The 21,397-nt window shown below is 43.5% G+C and overlaps 1 protein-coding gene across 4 annotated transcripts in view; it reads left to right on the top strand.

Moving 5' to 3' along the window:
* Nucleotides 1-1,000: 1,000 nt before the first annotated feature.
* Nucleotides 1,001-21,397, top strand: part of DZIP1L (DAZ interacting zinc finger protein 1 like) — a gene marked incomplete at both ends in the record, with an annotated part of 34,372 nt that continues 13,975 nt past the window's right edge. For 3 of the 4 annotated variants that reach the window (XM_079705574.1, XM_079705575.1, XM_079705573.1), the window contains 7 exons: nucleotides 1,001-1,516; nucleotides 4,181-4,262; nucleotides 7,079-7,212; nucleotides 7,886-8,047; nucleotides 11,509-11,637; nucleotides 17,889-17,951; nucleotides 19,213-19,353. In XM_079705574.1, coding sequence (XP_079561700.1) covers nucleotides 1,016-1,516; nucleotides 4,181-4,262; nucleotides 7,079-7,212; nucleotides 7,886-8,047; nucleotides 11,509-11,637; nucleotides 17,889-17,951; nucleotides 19,213-19,353 — 1,212 coding nt within the window. The remainder of the gene's footprint in view (nucleotides 1,517-4,180; nucleotides 4,263-7,078; nucleotides 7,213-7,885; nucleotides 8,048-11,508; nucleotides 11,638-17,888; nucleotides 17,952-19,212; nucleotides 19,354-21,397) is intronic. The other variant, XM_079705572.1, reaches the window with a different exon arrangement.

Here is a 21,397-nt window from a genome sequence, read left to right as displayed (position 1 = left end):
TTTGTACTTTGCTTTCTTGTAATTCTCTTGTAATTTGCTATTACAAATAATACTACAAAGACAATTTTTGTACAAGCACCTTTGCACACTTGTATGAGTTTATCTGTAGAACAGATTGTAATTCTTAGTACTGGAATGTTCATTTTAAATTCCGGTTGCTATTGTCAAGTTCCTCCCCAAAAAGGGCAATTTCTTTGTCTGACAAGAGAGTGGTGAATAGAATCTGAGTCATTTAACAACAAGCTGGAACTGTTTTCTAAACCATGAGGTTTGAAACAGACCATCGTGGACTGAGCACAATCTCTGTGCAGACACGGCTGCTCTCTTGAGCGCCACCCCGTGGCCGGGGCGGACATCATTTCGCTCACATCCCCCTAGAGAGAACATAGTCATACCGATCACACCTTACAGCTGGGGGAACTGGGAACTGTAGCGCACCCCTCCGTTAAATGTTGCAATTACAGAAGGAGAGCCCCTCACTGTCCACCATTGAGTGACTCTGCCTCCCGTGGCAAGTTATTAGACTTCCTCCAGAGGTCAATGTAGGGTTGCAGAAAGACCTGCTTATACATTGGACAGCTCCCTCCTGACCAAGCCCTCCGGCAGGCACTCTTACAGTGGACTTGGGCACGGCGGGGGGTTCACTGAGGACCTGCCAAGTGCCAGGCACTGGCCTGGGTGTTTCGCCTGCCTCATTCCTAACCGCGAGCCTGAAGAGGAGGCCCCGTGATCCCCAACACACACGGAGGCTTAAAGATGTAAAGGATCTTGCTCAAGGCTGAGGATCTGAATCCACATTTGTGTGTTATAAAGCCCACACCCTTGCTCTGGCTGTGTCAGTGCACACCATGCACACTACAGGCTCCTGCTGGCCAGCGCGGTACATGGAGCCACACGCACCAAGCCTAACTTCAACTCTCCTCTCATTTTCCAGGCCCTCTCTCAGCTCCTGTGCCTGCTGCCGTGGTCTTGGTGGCACCCTTCCCCAGTGGTCAGCCCAGGGCTCCCCCCGTCCATGCAGTCCCACGCTACCACCGCCCAGGGCCTCAGCGACCCCCTCTTTGCGGCCTACACTCTCCCCACCTTCAAGTTCCAACCTCGCCGTGAGAGGATGGACTGGAGGCGCATTAGTGCCCTGGACGTGGACCGTGTGGCACGGGAGCTGGACGTGGCCACCCTGCAGGAGAACATCGTCAGCGTCACCTTCTGCAACCTGGACCGGGAGGTGTGCGGCCGCTGCGGGCAGCCCGTGGACCCGGCGCTGCTCAAGGTGCTGCGGCTGGCGCAGCTCAGCATCGAGTACCTGCTGCACTGCCAGGACTGCCTGAGCACCAGCGTGGCCCAGCTGGAGGCGCGGCTGCAGGCCAGCCTGGGCCAGCAGGAGCGCGGCCAGCAGGAGCTGGGCCGCCAGGCCGACGAGCTCAGGGGCGTGCGGGAGGAGAGCCGCCGGCGGCGCAAGATGATCAGCGCCCTGCAGCAGCTGCTCCTGCAGATGGGCGCCCACAGCTACCATGCGGTGAGCATCTCTGCGGGCGGGGCCGCCGGGAGGGCTGTGGGCCCGGCCACTGGCCACCCAGGCGGCACCACTGCCTGGCCCCTGAGGCTGCTGTGGCTATTCTCACTGGGGCTGGGAGCAGATTTCAGAGATGCCGCTGGTGGCCAGAGAGCCCCAGGGTGTCTCATCGAGTCTATGGCATGTGTGTGTGTGCGTGTGTATGGAGATTGTACATGTGAGGCAGGTATGTGTATGAGTTCATGTCTCATGTGCATGTGTGAATGTATGCAGGGTGTGTGTGTGTGTGTTTATGGATGGTGTCTAAGATGTGTCTGTGATTGTTTGGAGGGTACATCTGTGAGTGGTATGTGTAGATATGTATGTAGAGTGTGTGGTGTGTAACGTGCTTGCATGTGAAGTGTGCATGTAAAGATATATTTATGGTGTGTGTGTGTGAATGAATGAAGGATTGTATGTGTGTAAGGGTGTGTGTATTCATGGAGGGCGTGAGTGTGTATATACGAAGGCTGTGTGTGTGTGTACAGAGTGTGATGTGTAAGGGGTGTGTAAGAGGTGTGTGACAGCGGACTGGTAGAGCCAGGCCTGTTCTGGAAAAGTGACTCTATTAGTCAGCCAAGTGACAGTTCATTCTCCAGAGTGGCATTTGAGCATTTGCGTTTCTTTCTATGGAAAGAGTGGATCGGGGACAGTTGCCCTTTAATAATAGCTTGTCAGGTGCCCGGCCCTCTGCCAGGCTCTGAGGATGAAGACACAAATCATGCTGGTTCAGGTTTAACAGAAATTCATAGTTTGGGGTGGGTGGACAGAAGGAATCATTAGGACATGATGTTAGTGGATTGAATGGTAATTGACATAATTAATATAATGTTAATTATGATAAAAGGGTCAGAACCTTTCCAGTAGTAAATGACAAAACAGCAGTCTAACCTGGCTTAGGCCAATAAGGAATTTATTGGTTAATTTAACTGAAAAATCCAGGGTTATGGTGGGACTTAGGTGATGGCACCAGAATCTAGTTTCTCTCTCTGCAGCTCTTGGCAATTCTTTGTCAGTGTGGATTCCATTCTCAGAAACACTCTCTCCGTGTGGCAGCAAGTTGGGCCACTGCAATGCCAGCATCTTATTTTCCCAGGTTCAAAGCTGGCATGGTAGAGGGACTAGTCTGGTGTCTGGTTTGTGAGTGTGCTGCTTGGGGTGGAAAAGGGGAAGCAGGGAAGGGTGGGCTGAGGGGACGGGCTTATAATTTGGAATAAGATGCCTTGTGACATATTCCCTGCCCCCCCAGCTGATATTCCTTCAAACAACTAGAAATTCATGTCACTTTAGAACTCAGGCGTGGGCAGAGTCCGTCAACCCAGACTGTATCCATCTGGGTTAAGTTTGGCTTTGGGTGACAGGAAACCTCAAATTATAATTGTTTAAACCAGATAGAAGTTTATTTCTCTCTCTCATGAACAAAGTTTAGAGGCAAACAATCCAGGGGTGGCATGTAATCGCGGACCCAGTTCTGGATGTGTTTCTCTCCAGCCTCATTGTGTGACTTCTGCCTCCTGGTCCAATATGGCTGCCTGAGTTCCACCTCTCAGGTGCACATTCCATTCAGCAGGAGGAGGGAGGGTGAGGAATATCATGGCTCTTTCTTTAATGACACCTCCCAAAAGTGGTTGCATATACCACTTCTGTTTACATGCCATTGGCCAGAATTTAGTCACATGGCCACACCTGGTTGTAAGGGAGGAGGTGACATATATCCTCATTAGCCTCACAGCTAAAAATCAAGGTTTCTATTGCTAAAGTAAAAGGGAAAACTGGTACTGGGGGACGATTGGCAATTTCTGTCACATGTGCCTTTGTGTAAAGACAGCAAATAATCTGCCCTCTTACTCTGATTGACTAGCAATGGCAGCCTGCAAAGCCATGTTGGAAGAATTTTGAAGTTTTACAGTGAAAAAATGATATGCTAGATTGGTATTGTCTGAAATGCTTGAGGAGAGTGAAGTGGAATTTCAGATGCTATATTTACTGCCCTTTGCTCCAGTGGTTCTCAACTCTGGGTGAGACTTGGACATTGGTGTTTTTTGAAAAAAAACCTTTTTATTGTGGAAAATTTCAAACATATACGAAAGTAGAGAGAATAATATAATGATCCTTCATCTGCACACTCTCCAGCCCAATAGTTATCAACTCATAGCCAATGTTGTCTCATTTTTTCCTCTACCCAATTTCCCCCACCCCTGTATTATTTTGAACTGTATCAGTCATATGAGTTTATCTGTAAATATTTCACTATGTAGCTCTAAAAGGCAAGGACTCCCATCCCTCCCACTTTTAAACATAAACGTAATACCGTCATCATGCCCTGAAAAACCATCAAAAATTCCTTAGTATCATCTAAGGATGATACTAATCATTGTTCCTAGCCCCCCATGGCACTGGTAGTGTTTTAAAATTCAGAAAAAGAAAAAAAATATATATATATTGGGGGGGGGATAAAATATATAGTATATATATTTTGGGTTCAGTCACTGCCTTACTCAGTAAATCAAACTCTTTATTTGTGAAGCAGCCCAGGGGGCCCAAGGAATGAGAGTTTTGATAGAGGGAGAATCCCTGGCTGACTCAGGTGAGCTAATCCTGCACTTCCCACTACTTCCCTCTGTGTAGTGCCACCTGTGTGACAAGACCTTCATGAACGCCACCTTTCTCCGGGGCCACATCCAGCGCAGACATACGGGCGTGGTGGAAGGTGGTGAGTCCAGGTGGCCCTCCTGGGACTGTGCAGGGCCTGGGCTTGTGTTCAGTGGGTGAGGGGCATGTACCCCACCGAAGCTGCCCTCAGAACCTCATCATCCAGTTGAGGATGGGGGGATCCCACCTGGGGCGGGGAGGGTTTCTGACCACGTGTTTAGAGAAAAAGTGCTGGGAGTCAGACAGGTAGGTTCTAGTCTTAGCTTTGTCCCCTTCTGTTATGTGACCGTGGTCAGTATTTCCTCCTCTGTGTCCTTCACTGTGAATGGGACAGTCCGACAGAGTGACTTTGAAGGGCCCTTACCTCCCAGCCTTCTGGAATTTGCTGTTCTCTGGTGCTGACTGTGAATAAGCTTAACTGGGCTTAATGAGCAGTCAGACCAATTCTTTGACTTTTTTAATGTCATGAGCTTATTATGACTTAATCACTGTAATTTGCATACTTTATATCTGTTTTTTGAGGTTCAATAAGAAATAGCTGTTAAAACGTAACATAAATATAGATAGGAAAGTATAATGTGATAAAATGTAATATAAATTAAATATAAAAATCCCATTGAATAAAATATTTTCCCCTTTATTTTAATTTCTTTTTCAAAGAACAGAGTTTTAAAACAGCACAATTCACCTAGTTACTATGCATTTATTATATATCTAATTCTTCTTGGCTCTGCATTGGAGGCTGCTAAAGAAAAACAGATTTTCCACTTATCAAATATTTTTTTCTGATAAAGATATATATCTTTGGAGAGATATTTGTACACATATTCATAGCAGCATTGTTCATAGTAGCTAAGATGTAGAAGAACCCAAATGTCCATTGACAGATGAATGGATAAGCAAAGTGTGGTATATAGATACAAAGAAATACTATTCAGCCTTAAAAAGAAAGGTAATTCTGCAATATGCTGCAACAGGGTATTATGCTAAGTGAACTAAGCCAGTCACAGAAGGACAAATACTATATGATTTTACTTAAATGAGGTACCTAGAATAGTCAAATTCATAGAAACAGAAAGTAGAATGGTGGTTGCCAGGGGCTAGAGGAAGGGGGAATGGGGAATTAGTGTTTAGTGAGAATAGAGTTTCTGTTTTACAAGATGAAAAGCATTCTGAAGATGGATGGTGGTGATGGTTGCACAAAATTATGAATGTATGTAATACCACCGAACTATACGTTTAAGAAAGGCTAAGGTGGTAAATTTTGTGTTATGTATATTTCATCACAATAAAGAAATTGGAAAAAATATGCCTTTGATCTAGAAAATTTAAATACAGAAAGGTAGAAAAGAGAAAATAAAAACTGTGGACAATTTCACCTGCAGTTAATATGTTGGTATGTTCGCAGTCATTATTTTTCTTTATACAAATATAGTCATATAGGATGCAGTTTTGACACTGCTTATTTTCAATTAATATATCACATTTTCCAAAGTCAGTAAATCATCTTTGAAAACATGGTTTTTAATGGCTAAATAGTATTTCATCGTGTAGCGATCATAATATATTTCACAATTGAATTATTTCTCAATTTATATGGGCTACTAAAAATTTTTCCTATTATAAATCACGTGATGATAACATTCTTGTACATAAATCGTTGTGCATATTCCTTGTTATTTCCTTAATGTAAAGTGCTGTAAGGAGAGGGAAAATATGTTTTTAAGGCAACTTTTGATACATTAATGTTCATTAACTTATTGTCAGGCCGCTGGCTTCTCAGATAACCCAGCCCTCCCATTCCAGGCTCACCTCAGATCACTTAATTAACCCAAATTAATTTACACTACATCTAAAAGTTGCTTGTTTCTAAAAAGTCCCATCTGAGAAAAGCCATATATTTCTTTTCAAAGTAAAGCTTAAAGTTTCAATAACAGTACCATCTAATAGTCTCTAAATGTACCTTAAAAAGTAACAAATGTTGGGCTTCCCTGGTGGCACAGTGGTTGAGAATCCGCCTGCTAATACAGGGGACACGGGTTCGAGCCCTGATCTGGGAGGATTCCCCCATGCTGCGGAGCAACTAGGCCCGTGAGCCACAACTACTGAGCCTGCGCGTCTGGAGCCTGTGCTCCGCAACAAGAGAGGCCACGACAGAGGCCCACGCACTGTGATGAAGAGTGGCCCCTGCTTGCCACAACTAGAGAAAGCCCTTGCACACAGCCAAAAAAAAAAAAAAAAAAAAAGTAACAAATGTTCAAGTACAATTGGTGTCTTTTTCATTACCCCTTAACTCTTACTTTATCATTATGTGATTTAGGTAGAATATTCTGTAATTCAAGGTTTCTTCGTAATGCATGCTGCCTTTTTTTCACTGTAAGTTTAAAACTACACATTTAAACTACACTATATTCTGAGAAGAGTGAACTTAAAACTACAATTATTATCACTATTTTAAATTCCCCTCTGATTGCTCTCAGGATACGTAGATATGTTCTTTGTATTAATAATCAGTGTGTACACACTATTTGGTATTCTGCTTCTGTTACTCTGCTGATTTTTCATTCACATTGCCATGTGTTAGTACTGTCAAAATAGTTATTTTAAATGACAACAGTAGTTCACATGGATTGAGCTGTCCTGCCAGGCACTACGCTAAGCCCTTTGCATTATCACATTTCATCCTCACAATAACTCTCTGGGTTAGGTGCTATTACTGTGTCCATTTTCCAGTTTGGAGAAACAGAGGGTCAGGGAGGTTCTGTCATTTGCCCAAAGTCAGTGTACAATGTAAGTGGCAAAGCTGAACCCAGACTGAGGTGTGACGGTATACATTCCACTGACTTTGACTTACACCATCACCCTCTCTTCTAGTGGACCCCACGGGAAAGCAGAAGAAGCAGGAGCAGCCAGTGGAGGAGGTGTTGGAAGAGCTGTGGGCCAAGCTGAAGTGGACCCAAGGGGAGCTGGAAGCGCAGAGGGCAGCGGAGAGGCAGCGGCAGCTTCAGGTGGGTGTGGAGAGGAAACGGCAGGGGGCTTGGTCACGGACTAGCCGAGAGACCCATGATGCACTCGCATCCCACAGGAACAAAATTCTGGCTGTTTCACAGAGCGGGAGACAGAGCTAGGATGGCGTCTTCCTGGATGTGCTAAACGATTTTAGGTAGTTTGGCAAGGAAAATTCAATTACTTGGTCAGACCTGTATGGCCAAAAGAGAGCTGCAGCTTCTTGCATGCCCTCTGAGAGCATTTGAACCTGAATTTTAACTTCTTACAATATAATGTTAGCTTTCTGAGGACAAAGACTGGATAAGCTCCCAAAGGCAGCCCAGAGGAGGTACTCAGTAAATGTTTGTAGAATGAAAATGCATAAACTTGCCTCACTCCTTCTGGCATTTATTCATTCATCACTCCTTCCCTCAGCATGCATTTACTGAGCACCAACTATGCCAGGCATTGTGAGGAATATAAAGAGAGAAAAGACATGATTCCCATCCTCAAGGGCCTTTACGGTTCAGATAAGACTAATCCCACTTCCAGTCCCAACAGTGGAGACTGGGGGATGAATGTTCTTTGGGTCTCCATAGTGGCTTGCACGGACAAGGAGCCCTAGCAGTTTCTTGGTAAATATTTGTCATAATGTGGAATTAATGATTCTCTTGTTCTTGCTTTTCTTTGTAGGAAGCAGAGATCACTCGCCAGAGGGAAGCAGAAGCTAAGAAAGAATTTGATGAATGGAAAGAAAAAGAGCGGGCCAAGCTATACGGGGAAATAGACAAGCTCAAAAAATTATTTTGGGATGAATTTAAAAGTGTTGCCAACCAGAACTCTACGCTAGAAGAGGTACCCAAGCTAAAAGGCTTCTCAGAGTTCTTTAGTTGAAAACCTGCTTATTTGTTCTCAAAATTCATTTCGTTGTTTGTACTAGTTCTCTGTCATCTGCCATTGGGGGTGGGTAATACACTGTGAGGCCAGATACTAGAGGCCAGTGCCCAGGATTGAATCCCTGCTTGCTCCATCACATACTGGCTGTGTGATCTTAGGCGAGTTACCTAACCTTCCTGTGCCTCAGTTTCTTTTCTGTAGGATACGTTTCTGAAAGGGTTAAATTAACACATAGACAGCACTTAACATTATCTGGCATATAGTAAGAGCTCCTGAGATATTATCCTTATTTTCTCAAAGGGCTTTCATCACTGGACAAGAAATGAGGCAAAATGTAAATGAATGCATTTTTCTTCTAACAAGTACTTGCTGAGCCCTGGCTACAGGCCAGGCTCTCTGTTGGGGTCTGTGGGGGTCACACATAATAACTAACATTTACTGAAACTTTTCTAGCCCCCGTGCAGAGTACTTTGTATACACTAACTTTTAATGCTTGTAACAACCAAACAACTATAAGATTCTAAAGGTAGGTGTGTCATTAGTTTATTAATTTCTTTTTGAAAGTTCTTTTTTTAGGGAATTCCCTGGCAGTCCAGTGGTTAGGGCTCTGCACTTTCACCGCAGGGATCCCTGGTCAGGGAACGAAGATCCCACGTGCTGCACAGTGTGGCCGAAAAGTAAAAAAATATAATAATAAATTTCTTTTTTTTTTTAAAAGCTATTATCATTCCTCCTTTACAGGCGAAGACACTGAGGTCACATAACTTGCCTAAGGTCACACAGCTGTTAAGAGGTAGAGCTGGGATTTGAACCCAGCTCCTTAAACTTCAAAGCCTCTGCTCTTCTACTGGATATATTATTACGTTTATTCAAGAAAACCTTATTGGGCTTCCCTGTTGGCGCAGTGGTTGAGAGTCCGCCTGCCGACGCAGGGGACACGGGTTCGTGCCCCGGTCCGGGAAGATCCCACATGCCGCGGAGCGGCTGGGCCCGTGAGCCATGGCCGCTGAGCCTGCGCGTCCGGAGCCTGTGCTCCGCAACGGGAGAGGCCCGCATACCGCAAAAAAAAAAAAAAAAAAAAAGAAAACCTTATTAAAGTTATCTGTGGACTGTATCTTCCCATATAAACCTGTATAACTAAAACTGTATCAGGCACAATATTTGAGGAGAACTATTTTCAGGATGTATTTAGCTCTTATTGGTCCTCTGAACATCAAGGAGAATCTTTTCTTGATTTGAAAATGAATTGTGTAATAGTGTTTCTCATGATCATTGCATGTTTTGCCTAAAGAAACACCTAGACAACTTTTCTAGAAGGGGATTGTCGTAGGATATGTGTGGAGCCTTGGTGGTCTCAATCTGAGACGGAAAGCCAAGGATGGAGGGCGGTGGGAGTGCAATGAGAGCTCTGCGTGTGTGTGTGTGTGTGTATCGATAGTGACCCAAGTCCTCCCATTCCTAAGTGTTCCCCCAGGGTGGACAGGGATGATCTGTGGAGGACAAGATGCTGCCCCACCATGTGGACGTCATACTCCTAACCCCCAGCCCCACACCCATCATCTCTGAGCTCATCTGAAACTCCCTGACTCCCATGCTTCCCCTGACATGGTACTCGCTGACTAGACACGTTAGATACCTAGGTATTGATTTGAATTTGGAGTCGTCGTTCATAAACCGTGTCCTCAAAAATCAAAAGGTTACTTTTGGTGAGGAAATCCTGGGTTGTGGTAAATGAGGACATGATTCTCACTACCATCCATGGTTTCCTTTTAACTTGGATCACACTCTCCTAAACTGGAACATCCATTTTTTTTTTTTTTTTTTTTTTGCCTTTCCCTTATAGGATGGCTTCTGTTGTATTTTTGTGTTTGTGTGTCTCCCCCTCATCTCCTCTCACCTGACTTTTTTTTTTTTTGAGGTACGGGGGCCTCTCACTGTTGTGGCCTCTCCCGTTGCAGAGCACAGGCTCTGGACGCGCAGGCTCAGCAGCCATGGCTCACGGGCCCAGCTGCTCCGCGGCATGTGGGATCTTCCTGGACCGGGGCGCAAACCCGTGTCCCCTGCATCGGGAGGCGGACTCTTAACCACTGCACCACCAGGGAAGCCCTCACCTGACATTTTATTCTTTCACTTTTATTAAAGTACAGGAACCAAACTGGATACAAAATTCTCAGTGTAGTTGGATAATTATCTTGTTGATTTATTTTTTAAAAATTCTGGGGGGGTTTCCCTGGTGGCGCAGTGGTTGAGAGTCCGCCTGCCGATGCAGGGGACACAGGTTCGTGCCCCGGTCCGGGAGGATCCCATGTGCCGCGGGGCGGCTGGACCCGTGGGCCATGGCCGCTGAGCCTGTGCTCCGCGGAGGGAGAGGCCACAGCGGTGAGAGGCCCGCGTGCCGCAGAAAAGGGAAAAAAAATTCTGGGGGATGGGGAAACAGATATGATTCCATTTAGAGTGATTGTGAAAAACACTGTAAGTCCACTTTACCCCAGTTGAAAGGAAAACACCATGAAGGTTTGTGATGCCAAGAAAGCCAGCTCTCCGGTGTGTCATAAGCAGCAGTGTGAAGACAGAAGTGACACATCAGGGGCAGAAAGCTGTGCATACATCTGATAAAGCATTTGACTCTACAAAAATATTCAAGGGGTTTAGAAATGGTTAACGCTTGGCCCCAATATTGCTTTAGCAGGAATTGAGAAGAGTTAAAGATTAGCAAGAGAGAGAAGTTAAACTCAGGGACTTAACTGTTCTCTAAAGCTTTAATAGGGCTTATGAGTCTGATATAGTAATGGAGATGGAGATCATTGCTTTTGTCACTGCAGTAGTGATCTATTTAAAAATATAACCATAGTCGGGTGGAAAGGCACCTTGTCTTTGATCCACTTTTCCATGCCTTTTCCTTCACACCATACACCTTTAGCTTGGGAAGCACTAGGCATTGGTGACATGACTCCAAGTTGTGAAAAGCCAGGCCTTCTTGGTGACAGCCAGGATTTTTCTTTGTGGGAAGAGGGGCAGGAGTCCTCAGGGGTGGTCTGGAGTGCCTGAGACCCTCCTCAAGGCTCAGATAGTGTGATTCTCTTCAGCCTATTCGAGACTGAGGAAGAAATGGGAAAGCTGTCAGGAAAGTTCCGGGTTTGAAGTACAGCAGAATTTCAGCACAATGGAAATGACACTCTTGAATTCTGTTCTTCCATGGGAATTTGCTTCTCCTGCGCAAGGGCTGAGCTCTCAGGAGAACACTAGTGAAGGGGAGTGTGAACTTGTGTGAATGTTTGCAGGCGTGCAGATACCTAGTGAGTTCAGGTTGGGGCTTTGTGGTTGGGGTTAGGTGTGCCCTTCTGACACCGCTCCGGGTATAAAAGACAACATCATGGTTAGATCTTCATCTGAATGAAACTGCACCCTGGTCTTTTCAGAAGCTGCAGGCACTGCAGTCCCACAAGGTGATGAAGTCCAACCTCGGGTCCCTGCAGGATGAGGAGCCCGAGGAACGACTCAGGCAGGCTCAGGAGCTCCGGGGCCTGAAGGAGAAGATGGAGATTCAGGTGAGCCGATGCCCCACGCCTTTCTTCCCAGAGCCAGGCGAGAACCATGCTGTCTTCCAACAGAGTTTGTCGGTTTTGCTCTATGGTTTAAGGGAAGTTGAAAGACATCAACGTTCTGTATTTTCAGACCTGCCAATTCATGAAAGCATAGAGTAGGGTTCTTAGGGTTCTCAGGTGAGTCTGGTGACATACTTGTTTGCAATGTCAGATTTGCCTGGGAGTTTTTTCAAAATACATTCAGCTGTGTATCTTACTGGACACCCTTGCTCTCATTTTGATTCCAACCCAGTTGAAAACAATTCTTAGAAAGTGTGACAGTCTTCTGGCTTTGAAGATATTTGGCATGGGTCTAATGGTGTGATGTTAAATACTTAACAACCGGTTGTCTGGAACTAAAAAAGCTTTGATTTGTAGCATTTGCCATTTTCTGTGGTGTAACTATTCCCACCATGGCTGATTTCATGCTGCTAATGTGAGGTCACTGGATATGGAACTGGGAAGACTTATGCACAACCTGCTGCCATGGGCTGGGAGGGGGTGGCCTGGCCTCCACTGGATGAACCTTACATCAGTCCAGTTACATATGGTCTGTATCACTGATAGTTCCATGGCAAGGAAGGGCAGTTGGCACAGTCGTTCAATCATGTTGTCCCGCTTCTGCTCTCCAAGACTGTTAAGAAAGAGCCTAACATTTAACTAGCAGAGGTAAAGCGTTTCCACTGCTTGATGTTTCAAGTTTCACATTTAAAAAAGCCATTCTTTTTCTATGAACTCTTTCACATCCTTTGCCTATTTTTTCTGTTGATTTCCTTACCAATTTATGAGTTTGTATAACGTATGGAAATTAACCAACCCTTTGTTGCTCTTGTTGTGGCTATTTTCCCCTGTTTCCTAGTCATCCTTAAACTTTGTTTATCATGGTCTTGACCATACAAAATTAATAACGTTTATGTGGTCAAAATGATCAGATTATCAGTCTTTTGTTTATGGCCACTCTGAGATTTAAAAAGAAAAAAATAATCATGGGAATTCCCTGGCTGTACAGTGATTAGGACTCCATGCTTTCACTGGCAGGGTCCCCAGTTTGATCCCTAGTCAGGCAACTAAGATCCCACAAGCTGCGCAGTGTGGCCAAAAAGAGAAAAAGAAAATATTCCTGTATTTTCTTTTTGTTAGTTTGTTTGCTCATTCATTCTTCCATTCATTCATTCATACATGTCACTTTATTGAGGTATGATTCACATGTAAAAAGCTGTGCATATTTAATGTATATAACTCATTGAATTTGGGGGTAAGTGTAGCCATATTTTGGCTATTGTGAATAATGCTGCAATGAACATGGGAGTGTGAGTATTTCTTTGAGATCCTGGTTTCAATTCCTTTGAATCAAAATCAAGAAGTGGGATTGCTGGATTATATGGTAGTTCTGTTTTTAATTTTTTTAATAAGAGGAAAACAAACAAGTTTATTAACATGTATACCTCATGGATACATGGGAGATTCCCCTGGGAAAATGAGTAACTCTTGGTTTTTAATTTTTTTGAGGAGGCTCCATACTGTTTTTCCATAATGACTATCAATTTACATTCCCACCAACAGTGTAAAATGTTTCCTTCTCTCCACATCCTTGCCAACACTTGTAATCTTTTGTTACTTTTAAAAATAATAGCCATTCTGACAGGTATGAGGTGATAATCTCATTGTGGTTTGATTTGCATTTTTCTGCTGAATAATGATGTTGAGCACATTTTCATATACCTGTTGACTATTTGTAGGTCTTCCTTGGAGAAATGTCTATTCAAGTCCTTTGTCCATTTTTAATTGGATTGGTTTTTGCTGTTGAGTTATATGAGTTCCTTGTATTTTGGATATTAACTCCTTATGAGATACATGGTTTGCAAATATTTTTTCCCATTTCATAGGTCATCTTTTCATCAGTTGATGGTTTCTTTGGTGTAAAGAAACTTTAGTTTGATGTAGTCCCATTTGTTTATTTTTGCTTTTGTTGCCTGTGCTTTTGGTATCACATCCAAAAATCATTGACAAGATCAATGTCCCTGTTTTCTTCTAGGAGTTTTAGGGTTTCAGGTCTTACATTTAAGTCTTTAATCCATTTTGAGTTGGCTTTTGTGTATGGTGTAAGATATTGGTCCAATTTCATTCTTTTGCAAGTGGATATCCATTTTCCCCAACACCATTTACTGAAGAGGCTATTCTTTTCCTGTTTTGTATTCTGGGTGCCCTTGTTGAAGATTTGTTGACCATACATATGTGGGTTTAATTTTGGATTTCATATTCTGTTCCATTGGTCTGTGTGTCTCTTTTTATGCCAGTACCATACTGTTTTAATTACTGTAGCTTTGTAATATAATTTGAAATCAGGAAGTGATGCCTCTAGTTTGTCTTCTTGCTCAAGATTGGTTTGGCTATTTGTGGTCTTTTGTGGTTCCACATGAATTTTAGGATTTTTTTTCTATTTCTGTGAAAAATGACATTAAAATTTTGATACAGATTGCTTTGAATATGTAAATTGTTTTGGGTAGTATGGATATTTTAACAATATTCTTCCAATCCATGAGCATGGGATATCTTTTCATTTATTTGTCTTCTATAATTTATTTCATTGACGTTTTATAGTTTTCACTGTATAGGTCTTTCACCTCCTTGGATAAATTTATTCCTATATTTAATTGATTTTGATGCTATTGTAAATGGGATAGTTTTCTTAATTTCTTTTTTGGATAGTTTGTTTTTAGTGTAGAGAAATACAACTGATTTTTGCATGCTGATTTTGTATCCTGCACCTTTACCAAATTTGTTTATCCTAACAGTTTTTTTTTTTTTTTTTGGTGGAGTCTTTAGGATTTTCCATTTGTAAGGTCATCGGTCATCTCATCTGCAAACAGATAATTTTACTTCTTCCTTCCCAATTTGGATGCCTTTTATTTCTTTTTCTTGTCTCAGTGCTCTGGCTAGGACTTCCAGTACCATGTTGAATAAGAATGGTGAGAGTGAACATTCTTGTCTTGTTCCTGATCTTGGAGGAAAAGTGTTCAGCTTTTCACTGTTGAGTATGATGTTACCTCTGGGCTTGTCATATATATGGCCTTTATTATGTTGAGGTATATTCCTTCTATACACACTTTGATGAGAGTTTTTTTTAATCATAAAAGGATATTGAATTTTGTCAAATGCTTTTTCTACATCTATTGAAATGATCATATAATTTTATCCTTTATTTTGTTAATGTAGTGTATCACATGTATTGATTTGTGTATGTTGAACCATTCTTGTATCCTGGGGATGAATCCTACTTCATCATGTTGTATGATCCTTTTAATGTGCTTGTATTTTGTTGAGTATTTTTGCATCTATGTTCATTAAGGATATTGGCCTATAATTTTTTTTCTTGTAGTGTCGTTCTCTGGCGTTTGACAAGGGTAATACTGGCCTCATAAAATGTGTTTGGAAGTTTCTTCCTCTTCAATTTTTGGGAAGAATTTGAGAAGAATTTGCAGTAATTCTTTAAATATTTGGTAGAATTCACCAGTGAAGCCATCCAGTTCTGGGATTTTCTTTTTTGGGAGATTTTTGACCACTGATTCAATCTCCCTACTCATTATTGGTCTGTTCAGATTTTCTATTTTTTTATGATTCAGTCTTGGTTGGTTGTTTGTGTCTAGGAACTTGTCTATTTTTTCTAGGTTATCCAATTTATTGGTGTGTAACTGTTTATAGACATCTCTTGTAATCCTTTGCATTTCTGTGACAACAGTTGTAGTGTCTCCTCTTTTATTTCTGATTTTATATGTTTGAGACTTCTCTTTTTTTCTTAATCTAGCCAAGGATTTGTCAATTTTGTTTATCTTTTCAAAAACTAACTCTTACTTTTGTTGATCTTGTCTATTGTTTTTCTATTCTCTATTTCATTTATGTCTGATCTACTCTTTATTACTTCCTGCCTTTTGCTAACTTTGGGTTTAGTTTATTCTTCTTTTTCTAGGTCCTTGGGGTACAAAGTTAGGTTATTTATTTGAGATCTTTCCTTTTTCTTAATGTGAAATTTTATGACTGTAAACTTCCCTTGTAGAACTGCTTTTACTGCATCCCAGAAGTTTTGGTATGTTGTGTTTCCATTTTTGTTTGTCACAAGTTATTTTTTTCTTCTTTGTTCAGGAATGTGTTATTTCATATCTACACATTTGTAAATTATCCTGTTTCTCTCCTATTATTGATTTCTAGTTTCATAGCATTGTGGTTGGAAAAGATTAACTTGATATGATTTCAAGCTTAAATTGGCAAGACTTCTTTTGTGGGCTAACGTGTGATCTGTCCTAGGGAATGTTCTTTGGGCATTTGAGGAGAATATGTACTCTGCTACTTGGACGGGATGTTCTACGTATGTCTGTTCAGTACACTTGGTCTATAGTACTGTTCAAGTGCATTGTTTACTTATTGATTTTCTGTCTGGATGATATATCCATTGTTGAAAGTGGAGTATTGAAATCCCCTACTATTATTGTATTACTGTCTATTTCTCCCTTCAGTTCTGTTAATATTTGCTTTATATATTTAGGTGCTCTTATGTTGGGTGAGTATATAGTTGTCCCTCAGTATCCATTCATAGGAGATTGGTTCCAGACCCACTATGGATACCAAAATTCTCAGATACTCAAGTCCCTGATGTTTTGCACATCCTCCCATATACTCTACATCATCTTTAGATTACTTCTAATAACTTATACAATAACCTAATACAATGTAAATTCTATTTAACTAGTTATAAATATTGTAATACAATGTAAATGCTATGTAAATAGTTGCCAGCATGAGGCAAATTAAAGTTTTGCTTTTTGGAACTTTCTGGAACTTTTTTCCAAATATTTTCAATCCATGGTTGGTTAAATCCATGGATGTGGAATACACAGGTGTGGAACCTATGGATATGGAGGGCTGACTGTATATTTACAGTCATTATATTCTCTTGATGAATTGATCCCTTTATCAATATGTAGTGACCTTCTTTGTCTCTAGTAACAGTTTTTGACTTAAAGTTATTTTGTCTGATATAAGTATAGGTACCCTGTTCTCTTTTGTTTACCATTTGCATGAAATGTCTTCTCTCATCCCTTCAGTTTCAGCCTATGTGTGTCCTTAAAGCTAACCTGAGTCTCTTGTACACAGCATATAGTTGGATCTTTTTCAAAAAATCCATTTAGCCACTTTTGATCTTTTGGTTGGAGAATTTAATCCATTTAAGTTTAAAGTAATTACTGATAGGTAAGGATTTTCTATTGCCATTTTGTTAATGGTTTTCAGATTGTTCTGTAGTTACTTTGTCCCTTTCTTTTTCTCTTGCTGTCTTCATTTGTGAGTTGATGATTTTTTTGTCACGGTATGCTTTGATTCCTTTCTCTTTAGCTTTTGTATATCTGCTACAGGTTTTTTCTTTGCGATTAGTATTAGATTATATAAAACATCTTATAATTACAGCACTCTGTTTTAAGCCAAAAACAACTTAACTTTGACTGCATACAAATAGTCTACACTTTTACTTTTCCTCCTCCACACCTCCCACTGTCCACAGGCTAACCAGTAGGATCTAAAGCTGGTGTTGAGATCCGTGTGCCAGTACCAAAAACCGAGTCAGCTGTGCTGATTCCCTCAGTTCTGGGTGCGGTGAGGCAGAAATGGGCCTCCTGGGCAGCATCCTTCAAGGCTGGGGCAGTTGGGTGCTCACTTGCTCTCACTTTCCCCATGGGAGAGATTGTGGGCTGAGTGGGTCTCGGCACTGAGCTGTGCCGCCTTGGGTGAGGGGTGACACAGGTGAGGTGAAAACTGTTCTTCTTCCCCTCTTCAGTGTGTCTATTCTTGGGTTTTTTTGCTTCACCGAGGTGCTGGGACCTCTCAGCTGGATTCCCAGGCTCCCATAAAGGTCTTATCTGTGGATGTTTTGAGAGCTGGAACCTCCTGGTCCATCATCTTGCTGACGTCACTTCCATGTTTTAAGTTCAAATCTTTGACCACCTAGAAGTTATTTTTGTTTAAGATATGAAATAAGCATCCAAGTTCATATTTTTTTCAGGCAGTTAACTACTTGTTTGAACACCATTTGTCAATAATCCATCTTCCCCCAGACTAAGATTCCATTTTTTCCCCATCTTTGTCTGGGTTTTCTACTACTCGTGTAGCTTTATAGTATATTTTAATATCTAGATGGGCCCACTTGATAAGCATTTAATCTTTTTCAGAAAACAGAATGGAAGAGAAAAATGAAGGCATTGCAGGAAGAGCATGCAGCTCAGAAGAGAGAGGTAGGTCTCACTGGACCGTTTTGGGGAGCCTGGTTTCCCACGACCTCCTCTCATCCTTCAGCTCCCCATCCTTCGCGCCCCCCCACCTTGAACTGGTTGGCAGATAATAATTTTTTGCTGATACTGTTCCTGGTTGCTGACCCCCCTCAATACACAGAGGGGTCGGCCGCCCGGACAGCAGCTTCCCTGGCAGGGAGCAGGGGCCTCTGGGCCTTCTCTTCTGAAACCAACACATCCTTTCTCTGTGGTTTCCTCTGCAGTGACCCCGTAAGGTGCTCCAAGGAGGGTTGTGCTGTAAAACTCAGAGAGCTACCTGGTCATTCTGTGTTTGGGCCCCCCTTTGAAACTCCAACCAGGAGAGACCCCGGTGGCTGTGGACCTCAGTGATAGTTCACGGGCAGCTCAAACGGAAGGGTTCAGACACTGAGACCAGTGGGCAGAGAGCAGCAGGCCTCAGGGCAGAGAAAACAGCTTCTCTAAAGATGTCCCTGACAAGGAGGCAAGTTGAGGAGGAAGCCGGTTAACAGGAGCCCCAGGTTCTGCTGCAGAAAGCTCAGAAGGTGAAGGTGCTTAGGTCTGAGTCTGGCACAGGATGGATTCCCCCCGTTCCAGTAATTCCCATCTGATGGGTTTATCTTATTTGAAACATTTAAAAATGGGAAATGCATTCAAGTTTGTTCCAAAAGCAGAAGAACTATATTAAGGTACATGGAGTAAAGTCTCACTTCCGCTCCATTTCCATCTACCTGTCCCCGACACCCACCCCAAAGGTGACCACTTTTATTGCTTTCTTGTATTCTTCTAGAGGTTCTTTATGCAAAAATAAACAAATAGTGCCATTTTCTCTCTGCTCTTACATCAGAGGTTTTATTTAAAAATAAATAGTGTCATTTTCTCTCTGCTCTTAGACTGCATTTCCTTCACCTTTTGTCTTCACCTAAAAACATCCATTTGATGATTTTCAAATGACCTCAACTTACCTGACTGCCCTTCAGTAGGTGGCACACCTGACAGGGAGCCTTTTGCCCTGACCTTAGGGGCCTGCATTCAATTCTCACTTCTCCTCAGGCACCACCTGAAATGTTCTCAAATGGGAAGGAAGTCAGTCTTGTTAGAAAGCCACCTGCCCAGGTCTGGAGGCACTCCACCTGCTTCAGGTGAAACCCCGACCAGCGTTTGCCTACAGGTGCAGGCCCTGCAGGCACGGGGCACTCAGAGGTCCCTGCAGACATGTGACTGACCGACCATCCTGTGCCACCAGCTGCAGGAGCAGAACGAGAGGCTCCAGGCCTCCCTGTCTCAGGACCAGAGGAAAGCAGCTGTCCAGGCCCAGCGCCAGATCACCGCCCTCCGCGCCCGGCTCCAGGAACAAACCAGGCTCATCGCCTCCCAGGAGGAGATGGTAGGTGTGTCCCTCCTCCCAGCCAGGACCTGGAGCCCTAGGCCTCTTCCCTGCGAGGATTTCCTTAGATTCTTCTGGACCTATCGGCACTAGCCTCAGGAGTCAGACTCTTTGAGGAGAGAGAAGAGTCCTCAGGTTTGAGGGGCAGAAAGTGATGAGGATGCTGAAGCCGTGCCTGCTGTCCTGTGTTCGTGGGTTCACGGTACCACCAGAGACCGTGTGAGGGCCAGCACCTGGTTGACACTTTGCTTATTCCTCCGTGTAAGCCTCAGTGCTGCCCTGCAGGGTAGACATTGCCTTCTCCCCATCTTCATCTGACAGATGATGAAACAGGCAGGAGAAGCTAAGCGCCTCACTCAAGTCCACACACGGCACGTTATAAATGACGGGGGTGAGATTCAAGCCTCGCCAGGCAGGTGGAATGCAAAGCGTGTGCCCCTTTCACTGTGTTCTCAGACATCATTTCTTAACTAATTCCTTTTTCATAAATTGACCGCCTCTGATGAAGTTGTCAGGTAAACTAGTGGGATGAAAAGGCGTCACTCACTACACACCCTCTCCTAGACCTGGCCCCTGTGACTCTTCATCTAATGCAGATCACTCTCTGCCCAGCCCGGGCTCAGCTCCCCCTCCTGAGCCCCAGGTCGGTGGAGACGAGTATCTGTCCCCAGCTGGGCCCTCCTGTGGCCTCAGGCCCTTTGCCATGGGTCTGATACCACCCTCCACACAGCTTCCCTGGGCTGAGCACCCACTGTCACTGTCTAATCCACTGTTCCTGTACCTCTTGTGTTTTGTGCCTTTCTGTTCTCCCAGCTATACTTCACCGTCGCCATATCTTATTAACCCATGGCCCTGCTGCTTTTCTTTTTACTGTTTCTCCCCCAACACACTTAACTCTTCACAGCTGTGGCCGCCTCAGGTCCAGTCTGGAGGTTTCCTCCTTATGTTACCCAGAACTCTTGTTTGAACATGTTTCAGTTAGGAACCCACTGGCTAAACATAGCAGAATAGGTTAACAGGAGTTTATTCTTATTGTAACACCAAAAGAGGTGACAGTTGGTGGCCTTGGTTTAGCTGCAAGATTATGCCATTGGAAACCGAGACTCTGGTTTTTTTTTTCTTTTTTTCTTTTTTTTAATTACCATCTTTAGCATATTGACTTTTGTTCTCATGCTTGACTCTCATAGTTGCAAGATGGCTGCCATAGCCCCAACCATCACAGTCATATCCAATGGAAGCAGCTGATGAAAAGGCTCTTTCCCAAGACTTCTACTTATATTTTACTGTTTAAAGCTGTGTTATATGGGCAACTATAGTTGCAAGGAAGGTTAGAAAGGGAATAATTAGTTTTATACTTTCTAGGATAGAGGTAAGCAAAGGAGGAATAGTTAGAAATGGACGTTGGATGAGTCATTCATCAGTAGGTCATGGAAAACAACTCAAGCCTAAGCAGAAGAGGGGATTTGTCATAAGGGTAGACAGGGTGTCTCAGAGAGCTCGAGGCAGGGGTGCAGCCAAGTCTAGGAATGAACTGGGACCAGAGACATGAGTGTAGTCAGGAGTTTTCCTCTGCTGTGTGTCTCTGTTCCTCTCTCTGTATCTGCTTCGATGTTTTCTTTTACTCTGAAGGTCAGCTTCCACTCCATGTCTGCCCTACATGGCAAAACAAACAAGCAAACAAATAAAGAGTGACAACCAAAACTCAAACCAGTTGGCTGTCAAGAGCTCTTGAATTCACATGTTACCAGTCCAGAATTCTCTGCCCAAACCTGGCCGTGGTGTGGGGGTCTCGTTGCCACAAGGGGCTGTCCTGTCTGCAACTATGTGGAAGGAGGAAGAAGAAGCACTTCCTGGAAAAGAGGGGTTGGGCAGAGAGTCGGTGACTGTCCGCATCATGCCCCCTCCCTCCCACGGGGCACTCAGCTCAGAGGCCCACATCGCAGGAGGGGAGCCTCCCTTGCCCTGGCTGATTTCCACCCATGACACCGACAGTGCTGCCTGTGTGCCTGCCCCCCTCTGCTTGCATGGGGCTCCTGCCCTTCAA

The sequence above is a fragment of the Hyperoodon ampullatus genome (assembly GCF_949752795.1).
Source record: "Hyperoodon ampullatus genome assembly, chromosome: 5".
Classification (NCBI taxonomy): Eukaryota; Metazoa; Chordata; class Mammalia; order Artiodactyla; family Ziphiidae; genus Hyperoodon; species Hyperoodon ampullatus.
Note: the sequence above shows the minus strand (reverse complement) of the source record. Positions and strands in the feature narration are given on the sequence as shown.